We start from the raw sequence: 15,362 nt of genomic DNA on the forward strand, positions 1-15,362 counted from the left end.
ATAATTCCCCTACGATTGTTAGAGGTACACGATTAGAATGTGAACTCCTCACGTGTCTCCGATCAACTCGCAAAGAATCCCAAACGACATTTACAATTGCTGTGGATGGAGTAATTCAGTGCAGGGTTCATTTACCTCACCTGTTTTAGTTTTCTTCAAATAAAAAAAATTCTCCATGTTAGTAAAAATGTATAGAAATACAAATTTTCTGTTGGAACTGGCTAAAGACTTAAGCATAGATGTCGCGCCATATTAACCGAAACAGAGCAGCAACAAAGTTCGTTGACTACACTGGCTGTCTATTAGCATTGACGTGTTTGACAAGTGCTTACTATAACAATAACAAAAACCACCTTTGTATGGTTGTGTCTTCACAGTTAATTTCGTTGTCAACAAATAATATTTTTATTTAAAGAATCATGAAAGATGGCATGCATGTTCTAACAATAAATAAAATAAACATCAATTGTTAGCTCCAACCTAGAGTGAGTAACCTATTCGACTTCTACTGTTTTATAAGAAATCTTTAAGCTACTGAAACTCGCAGATTCCTTACTGATCTACAAGTTATGGAATTTTTACAAGATGCTAGCAAGTGATACATTCTCCGCTATCTGTGCATAAGACATTAAAACTATGTTCATTGTTAATAAGTCAACACCCCTTAGCTTGTCTCCCATTTTAATGACATGTTGTTAAAATGATGGTTACATATGTAACTATAGTTCACATAGTTACTATTTATTTACATTACGGCAATACTGGCTATCATTCCTGAGTATGAATGAGAATGTGGTGCATCAACAAACTGAGTCATAGAATAAAGAACAGCGGTGTGAACCATTTGTCCTTTCTCGAATGATCAATCTACTGAACATGCTCCTGTTCGGGGACAGATGGCGACCAACTCTAAAAGGGTTGCTAAAAAATCTCCTCCCCCAAGGTCATCCCCACGGTATGACCAGCAGCTAGTAGCAGTTTGGCTCATCCTCGAGTGGACCATATAACAATACATGACTCGTAGAAGTTTATATTTGGCCTGTATAATCCACAGACTTGATTGCTCGCTACTAAAATATCAGCGCAATGCTGAACATCGGCACCCCGAAACATAAGCCGCAACTGTAATCTTGTAAAGCAAGTTAGGATAATAACTACCAACACTCCAATTTTATCACTTCTTTTGCTGACTGATGATACCATGATCTTTGCGACAATGGGTAACAACAAATGGTTAGTTGATTTCTGATTGTCTTTATCAAGTCTTAAAAAGGTAAAGAGTGTTGCCTTGTTCTCCTGATGCAAGATATGCAGCACACGCTTAGTAAAATCTAGCAGAAATGTATTCAAGTCTTAGAGAGCAGAAATTAGAGAGCAGAAAGCTTTTAAAGATACAAATTATATAGGAGAAGTTGAAAATCAATGCTTGTCTAGAAAGACAGAGATGGCCCAGTGTTTCATGCAACCATTTGTCAAACCTCAACTAATTAGCCTGTGAAATCTCCACTATAATAGGAGCTGTGTCCATTCACCGGATGGACACAGCTGCTGGATTAGTGTTAAGAGCCAAGAGCGTTAAGTAAAGCCAAGAGTGTTAAGAAGATAAATTGCCAGACATGGAATTAAACCAAGATATTTGGTTTCCCAGCCGATTTCGCTACTATCCACGCCACTTAACCACCTTTCCACATAAAAGATAAATGTGCGCATACATATTACACATGATGATCGCTCACGGTGCATGGGACTGCCAGCGTACCAGTGAAAATAAAAACCTTAGTCAGGCCTTCACATTAAAAAATGACATTTCAGTATAAAAACAAACATCTGATAACGTCCTGAGATTAACACTTATCAGAGATCGTTGAACCCAACAGTTCTCACAGTTTGAATACTTGCCAAGAAACTGATGCAACAAACGCAATGGCCTCTACTGATCACGCCTGCTTCAAAGAGGATGAGTAAGAGCTAATTTGTTTTCTATTTATGTTAATCGGTAAGCAATTGAGGCTAATTAGTGACCACAATGACAACTATGAAGCCCATCCTCTTTTAAGTATGTTTTGCCGAGAACAATGCTCACTCACTAATTGACAGTTAATACAATACAACAACTGTGTAAACAGTATCTCATTGATTAGGGCTCGTTTTCATTGAGAGAAAAAGAGGAATTCATTTCAAGTCAGAAGACCAAAACATTTGATGATCATAATGAATGGGGCGGGTAGCTGCTAATCAAAATATTATTTATGCTATTCAATAGATATCGTAGTCACTTTGTCACAAGCAGCTGTTTTAACACAAAATACACTATTTGATTTTTAGATATGAGCTGGCAGTTTGATTCCGGTCCGCTTAACAGAACAATTGGAAACCCTGTGAATGACCCTAATGAGAATAAGGACCTGTTCTGACAAAGACAGCAAATGATTCCAGATGCAGTTGCAGATGGACTAGAGTAGCGCATCATACAGACAAGTTACATATTTGAAACAAAACCCGTGACCGCTATTTATGACACAACTATGATTATTACTAGGTCGATGTATTGGAAGATTAGTGGATATATAGCAATACATTTTTCGTTTCAATTGCTGTGATACTACCTTGAGATACAAAGTCAATTATCATAAAAACTTTGCTCATAGAAAAAGTCAGTCTTGAAAAAAATATGGCACTTGCTCATTGTAAAGGATTTCAGAAGGAGAAATGTTTGCATAAAAGACAAACTGAAATATTTAAAAAACATAGATTTTTACGTTTTTAAATAGCAAGGCATACGCTGCAAAAAAAAACAAATATGTATGTCTAAAATGAAATGAAACAAATATATATTTACTATCGTAAGAACTGTGTCTACCGTTTACTGCTCATTGCACGAAAATGCTTATAAAAGTAACAACAGCAAAGGCTCTCAGCTGACGCAAAACAGTAAACTTTGCTGCAAGCTAATGACTTACCATAGGCTTGCACTGAGTTCATGCAGCTTTCTCTGTCTGAATAGTCAAAGGCGTGAGTACAGGAGTCTCCACACTGACATACTCCTTGGATTATGCTGCAGCCGCTATAAATCACTTCATCACACTCTACAATAAAATACCAAACCTTCTAATAATTATTTGCTAAAAAGCTTTGCTAATTACAGGGATAGAAGAGCAAAAGCATTTTGGTTGAAATGGAATAACATTTCAAATGAATCCATTGATTTGATGACAAAGCTTTTAAATCCAAAAATGAGAGTGAGTAACCTGGACAGCATGGTGGATGTTGTATATTAGCACCTTTTCATACAAAAAAGAGACAACATACATGTATATAGCCTTAGTTTCCAAAAAATGTGGAGCTCATAGTTTCTAAATTTTTTTAAAGATACTGGTCAGATTGCCAAACATCTTTGTGCAAATTTTGCACAAATCAAAGTTCATTGCCTTTTTTAGTGCTTCCAACTTTTATTGTTACCAATAATATGTGTCTAGATTTGATTCTCCAAATTATTCACAATTTTACCATCCAAGCTACCGTAAAACCTCTAATTGAACATCATCGCACTCTATTTTTCAACCCTTCCTCTATAGTAGTGGTCAATTGGAGGCGGCGTTCAAATAGAGGTGACGTTCAATTAGAGGTTTAACGATATCTTCACAATTAGACCCCTTATATTCATCCGTCTATTCGTCTGAAGCTACGCTTGGAGTTTGCAAAAAGAATGCTTCTAATGGGATTCGAACCCGCTTGGTAGACACCAATTGACTACTTTATCACATTTAAGAATTACCACGTAGTTAGTTATTACACATGACGATCTCTCTCAGTGCACAAGATTGCTAGGGTACCGATAACTGTAGAATGGTCAATGTTCTTTCCCCTCTTTTGCCATCATTGCTGTTCATCTTCTAATAGCAGACTAGTATTATAATAATACTTGGCAGTTCCAAGCACCCACCGTGAGAGATGATGAGTAATCAGTATGTAATCAGTAATACATGTAAGTATCCTATGCGGTGGTGAAGCAGCTGCTAGTATAGTGGTTAGCACACCAGTTTTTAAACGGCGTGTCCGAGTTCAATTACTGTGCGAAGCAATTTTTCTCAAGACATTGTTCTTTGGCCCAACATGGCAACAGATGGGTGTAGATGAATGGATGTCTCTTATTATAGCAAATATTTGATAATGGTACCTGATCATCAATATGTGAGCTGAGAACTATGCTTAGTTCTGTTAGTCTCACAATAAAAGTTCAGTCAGCTAACAGCTTGCAAATAATGTGAAGACTAAATATATTGGTATCGGGAATCAATCGGCTTGCTCATTATCACTATATTTCAAAATACAATCACTAATGTAATCTAGGACTATGTAACTAACATTTAACATAAAAAGCTGTTAGAAGAATAGCGTTATCAATTCAATAACAATAATCGATAACATTACATTCTTTTAAACTATGAAAAAGTTTCTACAAATGAATGACAGGGACAAAGCATTGCATTTGTATTTTTTACTTCGCTGGTCCTCCGTTTATCTTTGTGAAATCCCTTATTTTACCTGCGGTGTGGTCAACAATGCTTATTATTTTGCCTGCGGTGTGGTCAACAATGCTTCTTATTTTGCCTGCGGTGTGGTCAACAATGCTAGTAGAAGGAGTTTATGACGGCTAAACATAGAAAGAGTCAGCCTGCTAACCTGATGTTAACGGCAACTTGAAAGCACACTGTACCATATAGATTGCATTGAAAGATATTCTTCTGTTTCACATATCAAAGTGACTTTTCAATGTTTGTTTAGAAGGATCATGGGGACATTCCCTTCACAAGGAAGCAATTCTGACACCCTACACCACAACTAGTAAAGATTGAGATCACCACTAGTTTAGCAATGCTGCACTGGCAACCATTAAAAAGATGCAACCGTTAAATGCTGTGTCTAGGCTTAATCGCTGTGTTTCAATGATGCAGATGATGCCAAGTTTGTCGTCATCCGCAAGATGCAAACGACCAAAAATCGCAGTCAAATCGCAATTTTTTTAATGTTTCATGCTTGCGGATGATGAAAATAGCACCTACAAATTATGCGCAGGAAAATGCTGTGCAAGCTAATCCGTTTCACACCTTTTTTCACATTCAAGTCATTTTTATTTTGATTTAAGCAGTTCTGAATGCTTTAATGTTATGAATGTTGCTAAACATGACAAGACTGCTTCGCTAATTACCGACTTACGACGTAGAACCCCTTACCTTTTTTAACAAAGTGCCATCGTTAATTCGTATCATACAAATATCCATTGAGACACTTATTGTACGGTAACTCAACATGCGCACAACTCCAAATCGGTATCACGCGTGTCATGGAAACATAGTGACACTGTTGACCCTTTGTAACATGGAAACATAGTGACACTGTTGACCCTTTGTAACATGGAAACATAGTGACACTGTTGACCCTTTGTAACATGGAAACAAAGTGACACTGTTGACCCTTTGTAACATGGAAACAAAGTGACACTGTTGACCCTTTGTAACATGGAAACAAAGTGACACTGTTGACCCTTTGTAACATGGAAACATAGTGACACTGTTGACCCTTTGTAACATGGAAACATAGTGACACTGTTGACCCTTTGTAACATGGAAACATAGTGACACTGTTGACCCTTTGTAACATGGAAACATAGTGACACTGTTGACCCTTTGTAATTTTCTTTGCTGCCAGGAAACTCTTCAAAGTGATAGAGCCATAACTACTGAAAAGAAGTTCTTCCAAACATGTTTTATTTTTAAAAGACGCTTTTATGTAGGGTCTATCGATGCATGGAAATAGTAATAATATTTAATAAATAATAATAATAAAATAGTAATCTTTGAAAATACAAACTGCGGCTAGCGATATCATGGTTTCCCTAGAAGCTGTATGCGGTAATTTTCACTGACTATCAAGATCAGGTAGCTGCAATAATATTTAGCTCAATGCAGTCATAATTTGAAACTTACTACACCTTCAAATACATATAACATCAACATAAGTCCTTGAAATTGTAAATATATAGTGATAAACAACTTTAGTAGGCAGCATGCTCTCAGCAGTTTAGTAGCTCGTGAACCTACTTCAGTTTTAGCTTAACAATCAACTACAATGTGCAGTTAGTAACCTATTATTTTCTCTCGCTGCCTAGAAACTCACTTATCCTAATGTTTCCTAAGGAATAGTTACAATGGGTATCATTACAGCATAGCGGATGCGGTCGGTAGAATATTCAGGGGTGAACGTGTGAAGAATGTATTGGTCTACCTAGAGTGCCTCAGCGGCAATAGTTTGTCTAAAAATAAGAGCGATAAGGATAATGACAGCAGACGAGATTTATCGTTCCCAGGTTCAGTGTGACACTCTTTTCACTTCCACCCACCGAATCAACCAACCAACTGGAGCAACTAAAAACTATTATGATAAATCATTTAAATGTTTAAAGTCATTTAAAAAGTCTGAAGATCTGCCAATTAGAATATTTCTGAATATGCTGCAAGATTTTGATTCGTGTTTTATTATTTAATTAAATGAGCCGTAATCTCGCAAGTTTTGTAAGAGAATCAAAGGTATGCAAATGTTTCAAACAGTCATTCCAAGTTTTGTAAAAAAAGGTATATCTTAAGATTACAACGATAGCTGTTCGTTTTATCATCCGAAATCTTATTATCATTATTTCGTAGAATACTCAAATATGTGCCAATTACTTGGCACGCAGCTGAGAGTTTCATGTGAGAGGGTTTGTCTAGAATGACAGAAAAAAATTAAGGCATAAGGTTGCTCTTTAGGCTAAAAGGCAGTTTTGTCAACAACATTTACTTGCCATCGCTCACTTGTGATCACGATTAAAAAAACAATGCACGAGTTAGTTAGTAATGACTCGGTGTTTAACCATCGAGTAAAAATAGCTCTATGTTCTTCAGGTAGTTCATCTGATATTAATCTACCAGTTGGGAGCAGTTCATATAGCAACAATAAATATATTCTGACAAGCTAGTAACAGTGAGCCCTCATTTAGTGCAACCTTATTTATATGATGGACTATGATACCCTGCAATCTATACATGTAACCTCATGCAATGTAATGGATACGCAATCTCTCTATGTAATCTAACATCCATCATAAATACAACAGTACTGTATCACGAATCTACATGGATTACGAGTCTAATCTCATGTTCTGCGTTCAGTTCTGTACTTTGTCCATCTCATATTTCAGATTCCCTTTATAGCAACGTGACATTTCACCGCAGGACAAAATACAGCCGAGTATATTATCTTCTATCTGGTCAACTAACTGTACCTTTGAGAATGCTGAGAATGTGAGCAGTCGGAGTTGACAGTATAATTCTGGGTACATGTTTTGGATGTCAGCTAATGAGGAAGTGACATCAGAATTAGCCAAGTGTCATTCTTAAAACTAAATATAACGGCGCACTGGGTGACACACATTTTTAGCTAATTAGTCTGGTAGAGTGTCTGCTGTAACTGCTAGTAACACAGCGTTATGTGATTCTGAAGAAACTTGGCTCAAATTTTTTTGTTTTAAGCCACGAGAAAAGAACAGCTATTAGTGGGGAAATTATATGCAAATAAACAAACTGTTATATAAGATACTAACGGTGATGTGATGTAATCACATAGTGTGATACAACTTAAACATAATATCATACAGTATAACCACATTTTGTTATTTTATAATCACACAGTATAAGGAAGCCACGTATTATAATTAAATAAATATTAATTAAATATAATTACAAAGTATAGTGTAATCAAAAATATAATAACATGATTCAATCATATAATATAATAAAGCGAGTAATAGAATATAATATTGTATAGCATCATATAATCATGTAATATGACATATGCTGCAACACGACATAATGTAATATCTAGTGTAGAGCCCATTATTTCTACCCGTTCACCCTACCAATTAACTTGAGCATTTTCAAGTTTACATTTCCGTTCAAACATTTTTAACGTAAAGCAACAATGAAAAACTTTTCTTTAAATAATGCAACATTATTAATTTAGTATGTATAAATATCTAATTTACATTTTGTTTTAGAACATACAAAAATAATGTTATGTTTTTGTTTTAATGCAATATGCAGGCATTCGAAGCGTTTATCGTTTGTTTAGGTTCCGTAATGAATTAAACAAAATGCAATGCAACATTTTAAGAACATTTGATCAAAAGTACAACAGTTATGACTCGCGAATACTGAAACAATCAACTAAATAGTATGTAATAACTAGTAAGTAATATCTAAGTAGGCCTACCTAAACATAATATTACATAACAAAATATCATGCAAAATATTATAAGTTACTATAATTACATGACAAGAATAAGTAGATTAAAACAATAAAAAACAGTAGGATAGTATAATTTGATGAGCCTGATCTTCGCCGTTTTATTAAATTATGAGAATTATATGAAATATTGTCTTTTAATCAAAATTATCTCATAGGCAAAAAACTAGCTGTCAAACTTCTTTTTGATACAAAAGTTCTCTAGAACGTTCTAGAAGGACTAGAACTCATTTTGAAAACGCAATATAAATCTAAAACTAACAGGTTTTTAAAGATGTTTTTGCCGTGAGCCCACATCCCAAATGCAGAATTGCAAATACTTATGAAACCCTTCATAGTGAGCTGGTGATGTGGTTTCTTTCTACGCTTCAGAGGACAATATAAATGATGCTCTAATCTATAACTGGATAGGAAGGCCCCAGAAAAGCAAATACCACGAATGAATAAGCACACATTGATACAATTAGAATAAATAGCTTTTGACATTTGATTATCATATTTTTGATCTCATTTCTAGCGATTTATGGTCGCCAAATTAGGAGACGACTAGCAATGCTATAAGCTGTTCAAGGAGAGACCTCCCTAGCGATTTTCTACACCGCACCTGAACATTAAGTACACATCACGCAAGAGTAGATGAACCTCAACATTGTAACCCTCCCTTGCGGGCTAGCAATGTTCAGCGAGCAGAGAATATTGTTCAACACATACGGAATTGTAAAGTACCAGCTTTGGCAAATTTGAACAGCGGAAAATGAGTAAAATGCTTTTGGGTCAGCTTTTGGAGTGCTTAAAATTCATTGAGATTTAGGCAAGATCCTTTTTGTGGTTACAAGTGTTACAAACAGAGGATCGGACTTACAACATGAATTAAACATGAGTTAAACACAAGTGTTACAAACAGAGGATCGGACTTACAACATGAATTAAACATGAGTTAAACACAAGTGTTACAAACAGAGGATCGGACTTACAACATGAATTAAACATGAGTTAAACACAAGTGTTACAAACAGAGGATCGGACTTACAACATGAATTAAAGTAAGAAGTACGACATATGAAACTCGAAGAAACTAGGAAATCTTCCAAATACAGACTATCAGACAATACAGACTATTACACAAATGCATTAAATACATAGTATCACATATACAACTATCAGTGTAAATCAAGTAAGTGATGACAAGTACAAAGTACTCATGATTAGTAAGAAAAGTCAATGCTCTGCAATATACTCAACTTAAATCCTTCCATACACAGCAATGCATAGACTAACACCAGAGGCGCTACTAATAACTTATAGAAATGCAAACTGAAAACTTGATGCTACAATGCAACAAATATATCTACACCTTTATGTCGCGGACAGCACAATAAAACACAAATATTTCAGTTTCATGGTTTACCTGTTGCAGAGCCTATGGTCTTGTCAAAAGTGCAATGACTTATAAACCTTCGAATAGTTTTAGAGGTGGCCATTAACATATTAACATATTTTCGTAATACACCACAATCTTAGGTAGCTGTGTAAACATCTAGAGATATGAAAAAAGGAATATCACAAGCTTTCCGAAACTTTTGTGAGTAACAATTTTTTCGTATTTCGAAATAGGACATAGATGAATTCAGATTGTGCTTTCATTAACTTATCTTGATACACTCAGATATTATTGACTACGAATGACTTCAGTTGCTTATGTAACTTTTTGTTCACAGGCCATAATAGTTAACAAAAAAACTATAAATGTGGCGGCTTTTACATTTCTAATTCCACTGTAAATGGGAACTTCTGTCTTCATTATTCTACATTCAACTAAATGAAGTTGATAAGGTGAGCAGTTGTAGAGAGCCTTGCCAACTTTGACAGTATCGCCTAGCAATATAAAATGTCTCACAAGGGATGACAGCGGCAGCAGAGAGATTGAAACGTTTTTTGCAATGTAAAACTGCACAAGATAACCGCAATTACAGCAATAGCAGACGTGATTAAAGTATAAGGCTTAAAGATGAACTTGCACATCTTAGGTTTTATAGGAAAGAACTGGTATTTTTCTATCCTTTGCGATTGTTTTTGATGTTTTAGGTGGTCTGATTGCCAGGATGTTTCAAGATAAAAATCGACAAAAGTTCATCGCAGTTAAAACATTCAGATCAAGTGAAAGTGTGATTATGACGTCTATAGTTTCAAAGATACCACTAGAATAGAGGCGCGTAACGTTGCTACTTGAACGTAACAGCTGATATCAACTATAGCAACAATAAACTAGTGACATCATTTTGCATGTATTTTTCTTCTGAGCATTTTAACCGAGGTCTAGTTTTATGAATTTTAATCGTAAAACATCCTGGCAGTCTGATCACCTCAAACATCAAAAACAATCGCAAATGACAGAAAAATACCGATACTTTCTGATAACATCAAATAAAGTTTGAACGTAGCGCTTACAACTTGCGTAAGACAATGCGTATGAAAAGCTTTAGATATAAGTAGCAGCTAGGGAATAAAGCATCAATCTTATGACGAGTAATAGCTTTTAGTTGACAGCTATATCTTGATTAAACAATCTGTGTATACACAAGAAACATTTTTTAGGACTGAAATAAAATGGACAGCTCCTAATCATTTTCATAGAAAACCTCGACTGCTCCGCTGTCGCACCTCATTTAAGAGATAATTAAGTTGTGTACGCTCAGACAAATTCTTTTTAAAGCTTCGCTAAGCCCGATTTCTAGTGGCGAGACACTCGGGCAGATGCTAATCGGATCTGTCATTTATTATCTCTAGTATTATTGTTTTATTGTTTGGCTTTTCTAAAAACAAAGCTATTGTTGAAAGATATCCTCTGACCACAATCTCTTGAGAGAATCATCAATGCGAAGCTTATTATAAGTCTCAGAGCTAGCCAAAGCATTTGGTAAAAGTTATATGAGATTGATAGCAGCATGAAACTTTCCTTCACATTATAATTACCAATATTTTGTATTTATTTTGCGTGATGTGTTGTTGTGACACGAACACAGATTCTGTAGACAAGCACCTGCTAGTCACCTGCCAGTTAGGTAACTAGCGCCTCACTGAAGAACTGTTTGTACTGTCAATACTTTATAGGCAACCTTTTTTTGAAAAACACCAACACATTTTCTCCTTACACATTTTGTTTTCTGTTTGCCGAAGATAAAAGTGCTCGTAGAAATCTCTGATAACATTTAAAGCGTAATAAGATAAAGCATCCATCGAGCAAAGTAAGACAGCAAATGCAAATACAAGATGCAGACAGATAATCGTTTGCACGCCAATCGATGTCATGAGAATAGTAATCGATGTCCAAACTATGCATAAGTTGTGTAATTGCGACTCAAGCACGGATGTAGCGATGGTTTACTACAGGGTTTGAAATGTATTCCTGAAATGTAGATCAGGTTCACACATGCTGTTTGAACAGAAATATTGACAAAAAGGCTAATCTCCTGGCAACAGGAAACTAACAAAGGTTGGAAAGGCAATTTGAGTGTTGGATTGTGAACAGGCGCGTCGAAGAATTTTCAGAGGGACAAACAAATGGGAGAGCATTCATTTGTGGAATGCGCAAAGTGGCTGCACCTTCTTTAGAGTGTGCAGTCACCACTTAGTTATGTTTATTGTGTTGCTCTTCAGTTTCTCACAGTAACTGCTTATTGAAGCTATGCTCATTCTTAAATCATCCCGATTAGAGATATTTGTTATAGGAGTCGTTATTCCTTTGAAGACACTATGGTAAACAAGTTTCTAGTTGTTTGTTGTGTCGCAACCAATATGTTGATGAACTAACAAGCTGTATTTGACACGATCATCAGTTCTTTCTGTTGTTTGTCAATTTCATCCCGGTTATTCTTTTTTAGGCTGTATATATTAAAATGTTTGGAAGTATTCAGTATTTGTACTTCCTGTTTGTTTTAATTAAATTGCATTAAAGACTGATATAGAGTGCCGCAGCAGAAATTACAGGAAAGACATTGCTAGCAAACTTCTAAAGATCCCTATTTACATTGGTCACGGGCTCCGGCGTACAATCCTTCAAGGAATGAAAGTTATCAGGAAAATTTTTTTTTGTAATGTTGGACATTCTCACAAGTTGAAGGAAGCTGCATAAGACTGACTTTTAAAGAGTGACAACAATAACTATGATGGACTGCTAATAAATCAACTGAAGAATGTATACATACATGACCATGTACGACATACACAGTCATATCTCAACATTTTAGTGCCCTGATATACTGAAAAATCAAGATATGAGCAGCATTTTGAGCAGGCTTCTTCTTTGAAATACGAGCATGAGCCGGTTCTCGATGGCCACTATATGGGCCAAGTATACCAAAAACTGCTTTCGAGAACAGCATCGCTTGTTCTTTCTCCTCTAGTTGGAAATTTTTGTTAAAGGTTGGCTAAAAGTTATGGTGAACGGGAGGCAAAACTCGGCTAATCAGAAACCGATATTAAAAAATAAGACGACAAAATTAAAATAAGTCTAATGAAAGATTACAGCTTCAAGTGTGTGTTTAGTGAGTTAAATTCATTCAAGTTTCCTTCACAAAAGTACCGAATGCCTTGCTGTCAAGTCTCTTTCTCAGATCGCCGTTAGCCACTACATCTGTCGCGAAGGCAAAAACTTACAGTAGTGTACATAGTAATGTTACATTTTATTGCAGACTTCAACTACTAAATAGGTATTTGTCTCTTCGCTAGTGTAGATACTAAATTACAACATTTAAAAACACATTTTTCTACTGCGATATCCTGTTTTATGGTTTTTTTTCTAGTTTGGTAACGGATTAACTAGTATTTAGCAATTTTATATATCAATTAGTGCCTTGAGACAGAAGTAAATTGACATACGAGCTCAGCCCCAGAATGCATTAAGCTCATACGTCAAGGTATGGCTGTACCAGTATACATACATACATAGTTATACATACATAGAAGTACACATATATTTGCGTACACTTCTTTATAAAACCAATTTATAACCTGTCAATCAACATGTTGGAATATTTAGTTGAGAATCTATCTTTATTTTATAATACTGCACATAGATCTACTTGAAATGTAATTAACTTAATTATATTATAATTAAAGTATATGTCATAAATTAAAATAACCTTCTTGCATGTATATTCTAAAAACAAATGAATGGCTCATCAGAGAGTCGTCGCGTCCCTATAAAAGCTAATCAATTTTAACGTCGGCAAACAATATTTCTTGTGGCATGATAGATTTTGACTTCTCTTTACAAAAAATATTATTGGCAAGGTTCTTAACAGAGCTTCATGTCGTTTCTAAACTAGAGGCACTTTTTACTCCTTAATTAAGCAATTAGCTTAAAAATTTCAATTTGTGCAGAGCCTACCAGTATCTTTTAGATGGCGCAGTTTTCCCTACACAGCAGGCTCAATTTTGACACAAACTATTCCTAACAGTAATTCGATCAATCATATGTTTTGATCAGTCAGTTTTAAACAAATTGTGTCGTTACACCAATCATACCATTAGATGAGTTTATTTTAGACGACGTAGCTTTAGACCAATTGAAATGGGACCAACCGTCATTAGACCAATTGTCCAGGACAGGGATTGAATTGTATTCAGGGTTGTTCACGGCAATTAGACTTGAAAAAATCAATACTGCAACTTGCAACCAACTTTCCAAAGTGCGAAGGGATTAAAGATGATATGAACACTTACTTTTGCATATTCCAACGCTATTTTCTTCTGCACCGTAATCGTGATAGCAAAATAGATCCAGTCCACACTTTCCCATGAGCTCATATTTTCCGCCACAGGTGTCTCCGTTAGACTGCGCGCAGACTGGACAACAATTACACTCATCCATCACCATCCCTGCCACACACTCCGTCACCAACGGACAATTAGTCAGCTTGCAGCTGCCACACGTTAAACTGGCAGCCATTTTTATAGCTTGGCATATTAAAAAATAGATGCAAATCTTTTCCATGACGAGTAAAAAAGTTCCTCTGATTGTCCTTGCCTCCTTTTAAACTATCTCATGTCATTGTAACGTGAGGAAGTGCCTACACTCTCAGTTGAGTCATTCCATTATCGTGTAGGTAAACTCAGTCATGCAGGTAAATGCCCTGGAAGATAATCAAAACATGAACAATAAATATCAAGCTGATATTGATTTTTATTCATTGTTCTTTTTGGGTGATTTAACTCAAGTATTTTGATGCTGATAACATTTTTATTTGTTATTTCCCTTTTCATGTCATTAGCTGCTTAAAAAGTAAAAATGACAGGGCTGATCAAAAGCCAACTATCAGAGATTTTTTAGTTGTTGATATCTGAAGAGTGACTTATTTGTACTGAAAGTAAAAAACATAAGCTTGTTCCGTTATTGAGCAAGTCAGGAATCAGCTTTTAGTAATTAAAGTACAATGAGAAACTCGTTTTACAGATTCTGATGAAATGCGAACTAACTTCATAGAAATCCTTTACACATTCAATTTCTAATGCTTTGAATTTGGATACAACAACAGCAGAATACATCGAACACAACCTTCCATTGTTACTTTCAATAGGTACTGCAAGTGGATTATTAAAAAGTCAGGTTTTGGCCAAGACTAAACTGTGTGAAAAAAATCAAAGGCTATTTGAAGAGATGAATATACCATGTTAGCTTTGTAACCTAATTACTAACAAACATCGCGGAGCTAGGGCTCAATGCAAATGCATATAAACAAACGAGTTATCATTGCATGTTAGAAAAGAAATTTTAGGTTAGCCAAGTCATTTGCACAGCTAGTCAAGTACTTTATCACCGTATTGTAGGATTAGTAGACTGCTCTATCGCAAATGGCAAACAAAAGTTGATATTACTTCAATAGCCAGTAATAACCTTAGATAAGCTGATAGTAAGTTGCACTACGGACCTTCTACAGCAAAGTGCTAACTAATGAACCAGCTCAAATTCATCTAACATTGCTTCAGCAGACCTTGTAAAGTGGCTTTAAAGCCTCACTGTT

The 15,362-nt window shown here is 35.5% G+C and overlaps 1 protein-coding gene across 2 annotated transcripts in view; it reads right to left on the reverse strand.

Annotated features, from left to right (window-relative positions):
* LOC137399523 (cysteine-rich motor neuron 1 protein-like) overlaps positions 1–15,362 on the reverse strand; it is a 41,979-nt gene that overhangs the window by 26,091 nt on the left and 526 nt on the right. For both annotated transcript variants that reach the window (XM_068085677.1, XM_068085676.1), the window contains exons 2-3: positions 14,065–14,474; positions 2,961–3,086 (exon numbers count right to left, since the gene is read on the reverse strand). In XM_068085677.1, the coding sequence (XP_067941778.1) occupies positions 2,961–3,086; positions 14,065–14,335 (397 nt within the window). In that variant the 5' untranslated portion in view covers positions 14,336–14,474. The remainder of the gene's footprint in view (positions 1–2,960; positions 3,087–14,064; positions 14,475–15,362) is intronic.

The sequence above is a fragment of the Watersipora subatra genome, chromosome 7 (assembly GCF_963576615.1).
Source record: "Watersipora subatra chromosome 7, tzWatSuba1.1, whole genome shotgun sequence".
In the NCBI taxonomy this organism is placed as follows: domain Eukaryota; kingdom Metazoa; phylum Bryozoa; class Gymnolaemata; order Cheilostomatida; family Watersiporidae; genus Watersipora; species Watersipora subatra.